Genomic DNA, 14,514 nt, shown 5'->3' on the forward strand with positions numbered 1-14,514 from the left:
TAATCCCCCGCGTTAAAAAATGTCATTTCCTTTGCGATGTTCCTTTAAAAAAAAAACTTAGCAACCGTGGTCTGCATGACTTAGCGTGGTGCGCAGCAGTTCCAGCGCTGGCCAACTGTCGAGAGCCTCCTCTGTCACTCCTAGCTAGCAGGCTGTGTATTTTAACTGGTTTTTTTCTTGTTTGCCTGAGTGAGCTGGACTGGTGAGTTAGTAGTTGTTTGTTCCCTGCTTCCTGTCTGTTGTAGTAGGAATTTAGTCTGACAGTAACTGCTGTTCTAGGTGGCAGGCAGGTTAGTAACAAGCTTAATTTTTTTTTTTTAATTTAGTCTTTAGTCATATAACCTTATGTCTGAGGTAACTGAAATTATATTTAGAGTGAGCCCATTCCACTGCGCCTCCTCTTCTCCCTTCCTCCTCCTTTTCTCTCTGTTTTCATCTCCGGGTGTTAAAGGATTGAACCAAGAGCTGTGATTAGTCAGTGCCTGCCCTGCCCTGTAACAAAGAAACCCCAGCAGGCAGTTGGCAGCACTTCTGAGGCTGAGGCAGGAGGAATGCCACAAATTTGAGGTCAGCTTGCACTACACAGTAAGTTTTGTCTCAAGAAATCAAACTGAAACTGAACCAGATCAAACAAAAACAAAACCAGAAATAAGTCTCTTAGTAGAACCTGGATATTTTTGGTTTTAGACCCATTTCTAGCCTGGAAAAGTTAGTACTAGAATACTGGAAGAGCTTGGCATGTAGATTCTTCCATTTTCCTGGGGTTGCCCATGCAGAGCAGCTGCTGAGGAGATGCACGGGGGCGTGTTACTGATCACTGTAATCACACTAACATTGCTGGGGAGGGCTTAGCATTGACATGTGTGTGCATTTTGGTCTTCATAAAAAACATAAATTAGAGATTTCTAGAATTCAGACTAATTAGAAGGTGTTATTTTAACTTCCCAACAATAAATTATCTTTTTTTGTTTGTTTTGTTTTTGCCTTGTAGCCCTGGCTACCCTGGAACTCTCTATAGATCAGGCTGGCCTTAAACTCAGAGATCCACCTGCTTCTGCCTTCCGAGGGCTGAGGTTAAAGGTGTGTGCCACCACCCGGCCTTTGAAGTCTTCTTTAAGCATTAGTGTTTGAATACTGCTATCAACACCACAGTTTACAGGGATGTATAATCATTGTAGCTAAAGGACAAAGTAAAAGACAAAGCTACAACAGACAGAAACTGTGAAGAGTGTCCATCAAGTGGACACTTCCCTGCAGTAATCTCTACCTGTGTGTTTGCAGAGTGCGGCAGTACTCAACCAGGAGGGTTCCTTTGGGAGCCGCAGGAGCTGCACTCCTAGTCATCATTTCTGTAAGGCTCCACAGATAGTGTCTTAAAGTAGCTGCTGCTTTGCTGACAGCTCTCCGTGTCCTGTCCTGAGAACCAGAGTGCTTTCCTACTGTCCCCACCACAAGAGCCATCAGTTTCAACCAAACTGTCCCTCCCCTACTTCATAGTTTTGTTGCTGTTGCTCATTTGGTTTCTAAAATCATATATCCACTAGTAAGTACCATAATAGCACCATTTCCTGCTTCATTATAGACATTTTCTCCTGGCCTTCCATATCCTGTCCTCTACCTTGTTATTCATGCCATGGTCTCCACATTGGCCTCCAGTCCTGTTTTAACCAGGACTACAGCTGTAGGTGTCATCACCACCTTCTCCTTAACTGCCTCTAGCCCACCACCTCCATGACAATCCCCCTGTTATCATAGTTTCTGCCATGGCCAAACTTCCTCAACCTCTAAATTTCTGTCATAGCTCCAAATGTTGCCATACCTGTCCTGTAGGCTCTTTGTGGTCTGGTGGGCTGCACATCTTGTTGAGAAGGGTTTCTCACTCGAGTTAGACCTGCTAACAAATACTTCGGTATTTCTAAGTTGTGTGTGGTGGCCCACGCCTTTGATCCCAGCACTTGGGAGGCAGATGCGGGAGGATCTTTTAGTCTGGTCTACAGAGGGAGTTCCAGGAGACCCAGGGCTACATAAGAAATCCTGTTTTGAATAAACAACTACAAAAATAGTGTGTTATTTCTAAATGAAACCTTTTCAGCGGAAGGTGATCATCAGAAATTGTGAAAGTGAACCCTTTCATTTTCTTCCTTTTTTCACTTTGTTTTCCAGTCTTGTTAGAGACTACTCAAAGTAGCCTCTCATTGTTAGGTGGCCACCAAGTGTCACAGAATCTTCTCTAGAAACAGTGCTCTTTGGTTCCACTGCACCTAGTGGTGTGATTGAGTGTAGATTGTGTGTCCACCTACAAACTCCAAGACCAAAGCTCCTGGATGGTGTCTATTAGGGTGACTGCACCTGTGCACGACGTTCAGAGGCTGAGGTCATCAAGGCTAACGTCAGGACTGGATGTCTTCTGCCATTCTCTACTTTATTTATTTATTTAGGATTTATTTTTATATGTATGAGTGTTTTGACTGTATTTGTACCATGTATGTGTTTGATGCCTGTGGTCAGAAGAGGGTGTTGGATACCTAGAACTGGGTGCTGGGAACTGGACTCAGGTTCTCTATGAGAGCTACAATTCTCCAAATCCTCCACCTTAACTTTTGAGACAGGGTCTCCTAGTGAACTTGGAGCGCATTGCTTTAGCTAGAACCTCTAGAATCTGTCTCCCCTCCAACCTCAGTGCCGGAGTTAGAGATGTGTGAGATGTGTACCATCACCCGTTTGTTTCTATATGGATGCTCTTCTCTTAAAGCTATCACTTGGGGCTGGGAAGATGGCTTCGGGGGTAAAGTGCTGCTCATGCAAGCGTGTAGACTGGAGTCTAGGTCCCCAGAGACCATAGAGAAGCTGGGCAGCTTGCCTGAAAGTCTAGCTCTCCAGAGGCAGAGCTACAGAAACCCTGGGGCAGGAGCAGCTAGAGTAACTGTCATTAAGCACCAGGTTCAGTGTGCTAGTAGTGACTGAGAACCAGAGAGCAGGTTTAACCCTCCTCAGTAAATACAGGCAAGTGATTGAGGGCGGTAGGCATCATCATCCTCTGGCATGTGCATGCACACACATGTACATAGACCCACCGCATGGACATATACCACACAGTGCTGGATGCTCATGGAAACACACGTAATGCACATGCATGGAACCCTGCTTCCATACATACATCACGAATATAAAAACAACACCCTCTTCTCTAATTTCAAACTTTACACGACCAGTAATCAACTTCTTCACCTGCCTGCATTCCTGTGAATCACAGCACTTCCCCCACTCTGGTATTGGTGGAGGTGATGGCTGGAGTTGGGCGGGGGCTTGGGAGAACCAGAGAGCAGCTTTACCTTCATTTTGAGATTTTTTTTTTCATTGTTGAAAAATATCCAAAAAATTAATCTCCTCAAAAATCCATTTCAAGTTAATATTATTAAAATTGTATTTGTTTTTAACCAGAGGAAAACATATCATTAAAAAGATAATCATTTTTCCATAAAGCAAAGATTTAAAAATAAGAATAAAAAGATGGCCTAGTCGGCCATCACTGGAAAGAGAGGCCCATTGGACACGCAAACTTTATATGCCCCAGTACAGGGGAACGCCAGGGCCAAAAAGGGGGAGTGGGTGGGTAGGGGAGTGGGGGTGGGTGGATATGGGGGACTTTTGGTATAGCATTGGAAATGTAAATGAGCTAAATACCTAATAAAAAATGGAAAAAAAAATAAAAATAAGAATACTCAGTATTGAAAGAATTATGTAAACCTTATCCAAAAAGTTAACTTTACAATATGGACCAAATTCACACTTTTTTATCTAGTATATTCTCAGAAACAATTTTAAAGAAAAACCATTTGGACACAGATTCATTATCAGAGATTTATGTCTAAAATATCCTCTGTGGCAGTATTTATAATAGAAAAATAACTGGGAGAAAGATAATGCATGCACTAATAGTACAAATAAATCTAGTGTGGGAATGCAGTGGATTGGGGGTGTGGAACGTTGCTAGCCTAGGACAGCATTACAGAGCGCAAGAGAAGGGAGCCAGACAGAGTAAGTATATGTGGAGAATGAAAATAGGAATTTTGATGGACTTTTTAATGAAGTATTTGTTATATTTGAAAGTGTGGACCCATGGTATGAGCCTATCCCATGACTTAGTGTTAAATGCACTAAATTCTGAGTTATACCTGTCTCCCCCCTCAAAAGAAGCAAGCGATTTCAATGTTAGCAGAATGACATATAAGGCAGAATTATAAGCTGTCTTTAGTTTTACTTACATATTTGCCCCTTCATCAATTTTGTATAAAGAATTTTGTGTTTGTAAAACAAGTGAAGAACATTAAACAATTTTATCAAAACAGTAAAACAGTATCAATGTTAACTAAGTTGGCTTTAAACCCCTGTCCTCTTACAAGTTTAAGAATAATTTGTCTTCTGACCTCCACACTCATGCCATGGTGCATGTGTGGCATACATACACATGAAATAAAATACAGAACAAAGCGATGAAGAGGATTGCTACTCTTATAACTAGCTTCTAGTGGTAAAGGATGAGTAACAAGCCAGATGAGGCAACATTAAGGCTGTAATTAAAAGATTTGGGAAGTTAGAAGGATGATCAGGATTTTAAGGTCATTTTCAGTTACATAGCAAGTTAGAGGCCAGCATGGGCTTCATGCTCCCCATCTCAAAACAAACAAACAAATGCGAAAGGGCAAGTGCTGAGATCTACTTTGATATGTTGTGAGAGAAAAGAAGTGAAATTGAAGTAGTTACTGCAAAACTACTGAGAGGTCTGAACTAGATAGGACCAGAGTGACTGACCACTTCACAGTGACTTGTGACACAGAGAACAGCATGGAAAGACACATTCTGGGACCATATGAAAGGCCAGTGTGGTTATAGTATGTATGGTGAGTGGAAGTGAAAATAGCAAGAAAGGAGGTAGGCGGAGCCAGACCACAAGGACAGCAGACTGTCAAAACACCTTTAAACTAATGGCAGAGGGTTGGGCGGCATTAAGAAAATTAACATAACCTAATTGTTTTAAAAGGATGGCTGGAAAGTCATTGTAAGGAGGCAGGAGGCAATGACAAAGTCACTTAACAGTAGCAAGAATTAGTGGTGGCCAGAGTGGTTGAGGGACAGAGCTTTGAAACAAGTACAGTTACAAGTGGAGCCAGTGGTCCTGCTGAGTATCATTCAGGAGGCAGCAGGAAGAGGGAGTTAAAGCGCCATCTGAGATTTGGATTTGAGCAACTGGGAAGAAGTGTGGCTATTAATAAGGGTGGCCAAGAGAGTCAGCCAACTCTGGGGGTTAGTGAGAGTTCTGATTTGGCACATTGAATAAAACATCTGACGAGAGATCAAGGAGACTGAGGGGGATAGTGCTATTTTGTCCAAGGCGGCTCCCTCTTTCCCCCCAGTATTTTTCCTCATCAGTTTTGTGAAACAAAACAAAACAAAACAAAACAAAACAAAAAACTGGTGTGCATGGAGCCGTGTTGTTGCCAGCTCTCTGCAAGCTTCCTATGTCTCCCATAGACCTGGGACAGTGGGCTCTTTGGATCCTACGTGAAGGTGATAGCAAACACCAGACAGGGACCTGTTTTTCTGGGAGAAGTTAAGGTTAACAGAAGGATGCCTCAGTCTCAGTTAACAGGCATGACTGGTAGTCTAGTCTTGTGTAGGCAGAGGCCAGAGTATGCTGTGCTTTATCAGACAGCAGACTTGACCTTCATAGACCGGATCTCTCGTTGTAGGATCATTCTTTTGAACTGTCGATGTGCTGGGCTGGCATTGGTGTGTATCCTTCAGCGTCTGTGGAGAACAGGAGCCCTTATTTTTCATGCTGAAAAGATGAGTCTTTGGAGTTAGATGAGAATCATTTGTTTACTGTTTTATAATCTTTGGCATAGATATTAGCAAATACTTCCTGTGGGAGACTCCCCCCTTTCCTTCTTTTTAAGTTGTGATTGTTGTTATATGACAAACTCATGCTATGTAGCAGGTTGTCATCAAAATTGTGATTCGCCTATATCAACCTCCTTTTCCCAAGTGGTGCGGTGATTGTATGCATCACCACACTCAGATCCAAGGCCTAAATTATAAAATTTAGTAAAAAGGACTGAAGAAAATTGGTTTGTCCTATTTGTCTGGGCAACTTTGGCCAAAGGCTTAGATCTTGGGAGGAAAGTTATCTAGGAGTGAAGCTGCAGATAGGCCAACTTGCTCAATGGAGAGCATTCTTGGGGGTCTTTGGAAGGAGTTTTAAGGATAAGTTGGCTTGGAACGCGGTAAGTTGAGAAGCAGAGTCACATATATGGCTGATAGTGGGGCTTGTAGCCCCTGGCTGGGTGTGTGCTGCCAGGTGCTGTACTGTGAGGGAGGAGGCGTTAGAGTTTGCTCAGATGGCTCAGATAGGAATCACCTGCAGTTGTCTAGGTGTGGATCTTAGGAAAGCTGTTCACAGGTCAAATGGGGATGAGAGGGTATGCTGGGCCCCCTCAGTTTAAGAATGCCTTGGAGGAGATGGGGCAACATTTTCTTACTCCTAGATAGCCCCGTTGAGGGTTTCCTAGTTATAAAGATACAAAATATGAATATTTTAAAAATTGAAATAGGGGATATGGTAATGCCCATGTTAGGGAGCCTGGAATGATTAGTAAGAATGTATGTTAAATGCCCATCCAGGTCAGTGAATTACAGCTGTTATTAATAGATGAAAGTAATGAAAAAATAATTTGATTGAGGGCAGCTGAAGGAAGTATTTTAAATAACAAGGCCATACTATGAGCAGCTAGAATGAGAGGAAGGAGGAGGAGATGGAAGCTCTAGCAGTGGGGAAAGTGAGAGACCCCTGTGCAGGCATTTCTGCTCTTCACGGAGTGACTGACTGTGTGTGCCTCCTGGGCCACGGCAGCACTCCTGAACTTACTGTTCCCAGTTGTAAACCGCAGCAAATAAAACAAGACATTGGCTCATGCAAAGGTAAAAGAAAACCCATGCAGCTTACTTTAGTTTTGTTTGCTTTTGTTTTGTTGGGGGTGGGATAGACAGACAGCTGGCCAGACTTGTTCTTAGCTTATTAGTTCAGTTGTCTGGCCAGCAAATTCTTTGCTTGTATTTAATTTTTTGTTTTGATTAGAATGATACAGAATTTTTTAGCTCTTCTTTCTTTCTTTTCTTTCTTTTCTTTTTTCTTTCTTTTTTCTTTTCTTTTCTTTTCTTTTTTTTTTTTTTGCCCCAGGTCCAGCAAGACTATGAATCTCTGTTCCAAATGCTTTGCTGGTAAGTGCAGAAAAGGGTGTGGGTGTTTTCTGTGTCCCCCCCCCCCCAACGATTTATTTATTTTTTCTTTTTGGTTATTTTAAGATTAAATTATTTAGCTCTCCTTTGGATTTTGCATGGGGCTTTGTTATGTTTGTGCGTGAAAGCAGATTCTCTTCACTGGGCGCTTCATATATTTGCTTAAGATTGCTAAACTCATCTCTGAGGGAAATGAAGTTTCATGTGTACTTGCATCAAATCCAATTTGCTAAGCTCTTGGGGTACAGAGGAATTATAAAAAACATGTCTGGTTTAGTAGGGTCCTGTTTATTAATCTCTGATCTTGATATAATGATTAATGGTAAATGTTGCTTTACCAATGAGAATGTCACAGGAAGAATGTTTTCATGTTGGAGTCAGGAAACGAGTCATGCTGAGTTAGTCTCTTCTAATCAGATCCCTCATGAACCATCTGGGGTAAGTCACTTCATCTTTCTGGACTTTAGAGCCATCATTTGTAAGCACAGGGTTGACATGGTGCTTGCCCAGGATTTTCACCATCCCACATGCCGATTGACTCCTTCCGGAACTTAAATCCTCCATCTGTTTAAAAACAAGGTTATAGCCAGCGACCTTCTATAACTCAGTTCACCTTACTGATTACATATGTTTAGTTTCTCTTTTTAATTTAATTTATCAAAGGTAAGCAAAGCTGGACGTTACATAGAGTGTTCCAGAGAGATCCTAGCGATGCACTGTTGGAATAGGCAGCATGTATAACACTGAACTCAAGTACGGCTTGCACTGTGCTGGTTGGACCTTTAAAGGAAGAGGTCAAGAGTGTGGGGGGCCTCTGACAAAGCAGAGGTTCTGTAGATAGAGATGTAGAAATAAAGTAGATTACAAAGTTAAAAATTAACAAAACTAAAATATGTTGATATGCCAACTCTGTGTATAAGCCAGTGATGAACAGAGTTAGGGTTCTGGCTTCCTTACAGAGTCTGGGCGATAGACTTGGTAATTAGACTTAAAAAACATGGTTTTCAGGTTATTGAGAAAGACTCTTGGAAATTGTAAGAGGAGATATTCGTATATACCTAAGGGACATAGAAAAATTCATAATTCTCAGTTCATTTTGGTAAATGCTCTGAGAGTGATTAGGACTTGCCTTTGAGTGTTGACTACGACAGTGAAGCTTTTGGTAGTTGTTAGATTTGAGGAGGCAAAGTCAAGAGTTGGGGGTTGTGTATGGGGTAATTCTAAGGATGCAAACTTTTTATTTAGAAGGCCGTGTCTAAGTCTTTTTATATTGGGGTGTGTCTGTTACAGTCAGAAAGGGGGCTTAGAGGAGTCCAATCAAAGGGATTTTCTGTTGTTAAATTTTATCTTGGACTCTTTATGGTATTTGGATAAAGAGACAATCATTCTGCAGGCTTTAAACCTTGGTATTTGCACCTAAACTAGAGGGTAGGTGGAAATTGTGTATGCACATATGTAGGGGTAGGAAAACTGTCAGTTTGCATCTATCCAAAGTTAGCAATTTGTCAAATATTTGAGGTTTATTAAAGAAATGCATCATTGTTAAATTTGAGCTTTGTCCAGTTTTAAACACATTATGCCAGGATCTGTGGAGCACTGTATTCTGTTGATAGCTGTAATTACACATGTAAAGAAATGTTTCTCATGAGTGAGGACTTGAGTAGGTGAGATGGATATAGCAGTCACAGTTTGCAGTAGATTGTAGCTATGTCTGCAGGGTGATCTCTATTAGAGTTTGTAGTGATCTTCCCTTTGGAAGGCCAGATAACCTTTGAATAAGGTGGATCACATAAAATACTTATGAAGAACTATCTCAAGTTACTGGATGAATATAATGTTTAAAAAAGTTATTAGCAGTCAATTGTGGACTTCATGTTTGTTTGAATGTGTTACAGTTTTATTTTGATTATAGTTTTTTTGTTGCTGTACTTCTATGTCCATCCTCTTTATGTAAGTTTCCTTTTAAAAACTATTAGGAGAGGGCCGGGGTGTAGCTCAGCTGATAGAGCCTTGTTTAGTATGCATGAAGCACTGGGTTAAACCCCCAATAAATCAGATAAACTGGACATGGTGGTGCATACTAGCACCTGGGATGTGGAGGCAGGAGAACTGGAAGTTCAAAGTCATCCTTGACTGCTGCTGCTGCTGCTCCTCCCCCTCCTCCCTCCCCCTCCTCCCTCCCCCTTCTCCTTCTGTCTGACAGCAAGCATGTGGGATGACTGGATTCTGCTTGTGCATGCAGCAGTGGCATTCTTTAAAAAGTAAAATATCACTAACTTTAAAAAATACATTTGTGTATTGTTTGGTTATGAAGAAGATGGGAGATCATAGCAAATAAATTATTAAGGTGAGATATGTACAAAACAACATGAGGACTGCTTTGACCATAGCTACTCTTAATTTAAATGCTTGTTAAAAGCCAGGCAGAGTGGCTAATGAGTGAAAAAGAAACCTTAACTTAAGGTTTAATACATAAGTAAAATTTGATTTTTACTACTATAAACTTTCATATCAGAAGTCCAGAGTGCTTGTTGTCTCTTACGATTCTAAAATAGATCTATTTATTTACAGTCTGAACCCTTATCAAAGGTTCGTGTTCTCTTACATTGAATATCAGATACAAGGAAGAAAAAGGCCTTACGACCAAAGGTTTAGTAGAAATAGAGAATTGTTTGGAGAAAAATAAACCATACATGATCAAACAGTGTTAAAGAAGAAAACTTGGAGCCGAGCAGTGGTGGCGTACACACCTTTAATCCCAGCACTTGGGAGGCAGAGGCAGGCGGATTTCTGAGTTCGAGGCCAGCCTGGTCTACAAAGTGAGTTCCAGGACAGCCAGGGCTACACAGAGAAACCCTGTCTCAAAAAACAAAACAAAACGAGAGAGAGAGAGAGAGAGAGAGAGAGAGAGAGAGAGAAAGAGAGCGAGCGAGCATGTGCGAACGAATGAATTTGGGCACAAACAAGAATTAACTATTTCTGGGAAAAAAAGATAAAGGAAGGGTGTGGACAGTTCTGTGAGTGCCTCTCAGAAGTTTTGAAAGTCTGAATTAATTGCCTTGATGACTAAGATTGCTGAAGCTCTTTTATGACCCTTAGAATGTTAATTGTATAGCATTTTACAGATAAGGAAACTGCAGCTCACGTGGGTTGTCAGCCCCAAGAGTAAATAAATGACAGAATGAAGGCTAGGAGTTGGTGTGAGGCTGAGCTCCAGTCCTCCTCATCTCCATGGTGGCTGTGGCATGATGAGGAGCTTAGAGCATCCGTCAGAAAAGCCCCAGTGAAACAGACAGAGAACTGAGAAGCAGAGCACACGGTGTCAGTATATTAGTGTGTACCTTCTGCTGTTTCCAGGCTCTTTTCTTTGAGGTCAGTTGTCATTTGTCTCTAGATTTCCAGGGAAAATCAGAGAGGCATGTTGGAAGGGTCACAGGTTAGCTGATTTGGGAAGCATGTGTGTGGGGGTGGGGTGGGTGGGGGAATGAAGCGGTGGGGGGAGTTTTTTATATAAAGCATTTTCTATTTTGGTAGTGAGATTTTCATTTCTTAACATCTTTCTTGTTCCTTTTCATATACCTTTTAGCTCATTAACCTTCCTCTCTGTACTGCATAACAAAGCTTTATTTCTAATTTAGTCTCCTGTGTTTAGCTTTTTAAAAGATTATAAAAAGTTTGGAACTGTGCTTTAATTGTGGGCTTGTTGGTGCATTGTCAGTGGGAAGGCGAGGATGAATTTCATATTTAGACAGTGTAACTGTAGGTTTTGATTGTTAAACTGCCTTGTTGGTATTCCTGTTCTCATACATATGTGCATAATTGTTAAAGAAACTGACTTCCTCATATCCATAGCTAGCAGCTTGGTTGAATTATGGAGAAGCCTGTCCTCTGCCTGTATATTTGCTCATTTGGAAATCTTGTATGGTTTATAAGGACACTAGTGATTTCTTCCCCAGCTTCCCTGTGGAGTTCGTTCCACATTACAGTGTAATTTGACTACCCTGTCCCATACTCCTGTTAATTTGTACATTCCAATGCAGTTTGTTTCATCGTGTGCTTTTGTAATCCAGACTGAATGTAACGAGCTGTGTGCTTTAGAGACCTGGCTTTGCCTTGCCAATTAGGACAACGTGGCTACTGAGAAAGAAGATGTTTTAAATAAAGCATGGCACTCTGAGTGGGACTGACAGTCATTTGGGAATAATAAGGTTTGGTTTTAGCTCTGATTCACAAAGATCTGTGGACAGATGAGTACTTTGTGGGGAAGGAGGCCTGGGACTTACTCCACAGTGGTTCTGTAACTTTCCTCGTGCACTGCATCACTTTAAAGCTTCGCCCTTACAGATCTGCCCTTTTGTTGTCTTTGTGATCATTTGAGACATGATCACGAAGAATTGGTAGAATTCTCTAAATCCCTGGGCATTTAACCAACGACTGCTGCAGTTTTTGAGTTGTACCTGTTGCTGTTTAGGAGGGTGAGGGTCTGTGAAGCTATTTAGATTTTATTCTTTTTAGCACGATGTTCTCAGATAGAGATACTGCCTCTAGAGATACTTCAAACTATGATGATTAATTTAAAGTCCTATAATTTGGTGGATGCTATTTTATCTTTAGCTGACAATGGCAAATATTAGGCATCAATGACTAAAGAGTAGAAGTTTAGTTTTAAATTTCACCAAATATTTAAAAGTTCAGATGTCTTTGGATAGACTATCATAAGCTAACAATTTACCAGTCCACCCTCAAGAAAGACCATAGAGCATATACTCTTAAAAACAGTAGAATTATTTTTTGATGATATTATCAAATAAACTCTAGAAATCAGTATTGGTCCAGTTAAATGGTAATGTTGCACTTATAAAAAAATTTGCATTGCAATTATTTTAAAAAATTGGATTGTATTAGTTGCTTTGAAATAATGTCAAGAGGAAAATTAGATGAGTAGAGAGTCAGTGATGAATTTATTCAGCATTTAAAATATTTTTAAACCCATACAGGGAGAGAGTAAGATAAGTACATCTCTGGTATGGCTCAGTTAAAAAGTCCATAGGATTATATTAAAAAGAGGTTCTAGAAAAATGAGCTGCAGTTAGTTAGACTTAAACCCCATATTTCTAGCTTAGTTCTCTGAAAGTCTTGCACATCCTGCTCTGTTTTGAAGAATCACGGTAGCAGGATAGTAAGTGCTGCATACTCATTTCTGAGCATTAACACTAGTGTAGACAAATGATCACAGTGGTTTTCTGATTGAATGTATAGGGCGTCTTAAATCTGCTCCCTTTTGATTAACATTGTATTATGCTATTGCTAAATTGTTTAATAGACCAGGGGAGCTGATTTTGTTTGAAAATATTTGACACCTGTAGAAGTTGCTGCCTTGCCAGCTTTATGTGAAGTGACAGTGGTGTGCCTTTGATCCTGGCCTAGGATGCAGCAACTGTTAGTTTCCATGACTCATACGTGATCAGGGATCCATGAACCCTGGTCCCAGGTTACACTGCACTGAACTCGTGTTGTTCTTGCCTGCTCAGCCCATCTGCTTATGCAGAGTGCCCAGCACCGCTTCTGTTTGAGGGAGTCTGGAGGATGACCCCATCCACCTTCTGTGCAGACAGTGGCCAGTCACAGCCTGAGTGTAAAGCAGCGACTGGTGCTCATCCCAGGTGTGTGCTGAGTGAAAGGGGTGGAAAATGAGCTGAGGCGGCCATGCTGGAAAATGACCATTTCAGCTTCTGTTGTGGGTTAGAGCCACTTTATTTTTAGTTATAAATATAAATATATATAAATTATATATATGTATACATACATACACACACATATATATACATACACACACATATATATGTATGTATGTGTGTGTATATATATATATATATATATATATAAATATAATTTCTCCTGTGTGAGTATGTTGTGTTAGTAATCTTAAGATACTAGAAATCTTTAGATTCTATCAGGTTAGAAATTTCTCTGGGGCCATGGGGAGAGAGGGCTGGGGGTGGGCAGAGGCAGGGAGGAGACCAGGAGGAGGCAGGGAGACAGAGAAGCATACACAGAAGATGGAGATTTCTTTGAGTTCAGGATCAGCCTGGCCTAGTGAGTCCCAGGACAACAAAGGTTACATAGTGAGCCTCTATGCTGGCCAGTTTCCTGTCAGTTTGACACAAGCTAGAGTCATTTTGGAAGAGGGAACCTCAATTAAGAAAATGTCGCTGCAAGATTGGCCATGGGCAAGCTTTGCTTGTCTTTGCATAGCATCTGTAACTTTGCACGTGTCTAGTGTGTGTTACCAATGAGTTATGTGCCTCTTTATGTTAGTACTTCAGATGTGTTGTTTGGGCTTTGTATTTACAGTGTGCTTACTTGCAGCATCAGCCTGAATACCAGGCTGTCCTCTTTTATCACCTCTGCCCAAAAGTCTTACAAGTCGAAGAGCAGTTGGTAAAGGGAAGGGATTAAAAGATGTGTAAATAGTAATAGAAGGGACAACATTATTCTTATTGTTGATAGGACTCAGAATATTGTTAGAATTTACTTGAGCCTTATATTTAGTGAAAAATGTAATATTGATTGGTGACACTTTTATATATTAATAATGAACATGTTAAAAATGAAAGGAAATCCCACTCATGTAGCTATAAAGTAAGATAAGCAGAAATTGTTTTAAATTGGTTGAGAATTTTTTATAGTGGGTTTTGGCCATTTTCCTTAACACATTAGTTCAGTTTGCACTGCCCATGTATCATAAATGTGTGGTCTTCACTGAGTGCTGGGCAGCCTCCCAGTGACAGACAACCCTTAAAGTAGCTGACCTTCCCTCTCCCTGAAGGGGTCAGTTGCCATTGGCTCCCCGGCCAGGCTTAGGGCTTCCTGGCTGCCTTTCCTGTCCATGGCTGAAATTTGTTATGGCTTTACTGGCTGAATTTTCTCCTTAGACCCTGAACTTTTTATTTGATATCAATACTGTGTTTTGGTTTGTTTGGTGTAAGATACTTTTGTATTCCTATAAAGCTTCCCATGTCTTATTCTGGGATGTAATAAAATTGTGAATTTGTTTGTTTGTTTTGCTTTTCTGGTTGATTTTCAGATTTGTTAGGCAGCCCTTGAGTCACTCTCATCTTATTTATGGCCTCTAAGGTTTCAACTCTGTTGTGAGAACCATTAGCCCCTTCTGGGACCATTGTGAGCACTTGGTCATTGGTCTCTCTCATTCTTTCA

General features: G+C 40.9%; 1 protein-coding gene across 5 annotated transcripts in view; it reads left to right on the top strand.

Annotated features, from left to right (window-relative positions):
* Zfand3 (zinc finger, AN1-type domain 3) overlaps positions 1–14,514 on the top strand; it is a 205,785-nt gene that overhangs the window by 48,534 nt on the left and 142,737 nt on the right. For 2 of the 5 annotated variants that reach the window (NM_001356265.1, NM_148926.3), the window contains exon 2: positions 7,238–7,278. The exons of 2 other annotated variants lie outside the window; for them this stretch is intronic. In NM_001356265.1, the coding sequence (NP_001343194.1) occupies positions 7,238–7,278 (41 nt within the window). Of the gene's footprint in view, positions 1–6,801; positions 6,979–7,237; positions 7,279–14,514 lie in introns of those variants that run through there. One more of the 5 variants, XM_006524028.2, reaches the window with a different exon arrangement.

The sequence above is a fragment of the Mus musculus genome, chromosome 17, assembly GCF_000001635.26.
Source record: "Mus musculus strain C57BL/6J chromosome 17, GRCm38.p6 C57BL/6J".
Lineage (NCBI taxonomy): Eukaryota > Metazoa > Chordata > Mammalia > Rodentia > Muridae > Mus > Mus musculus.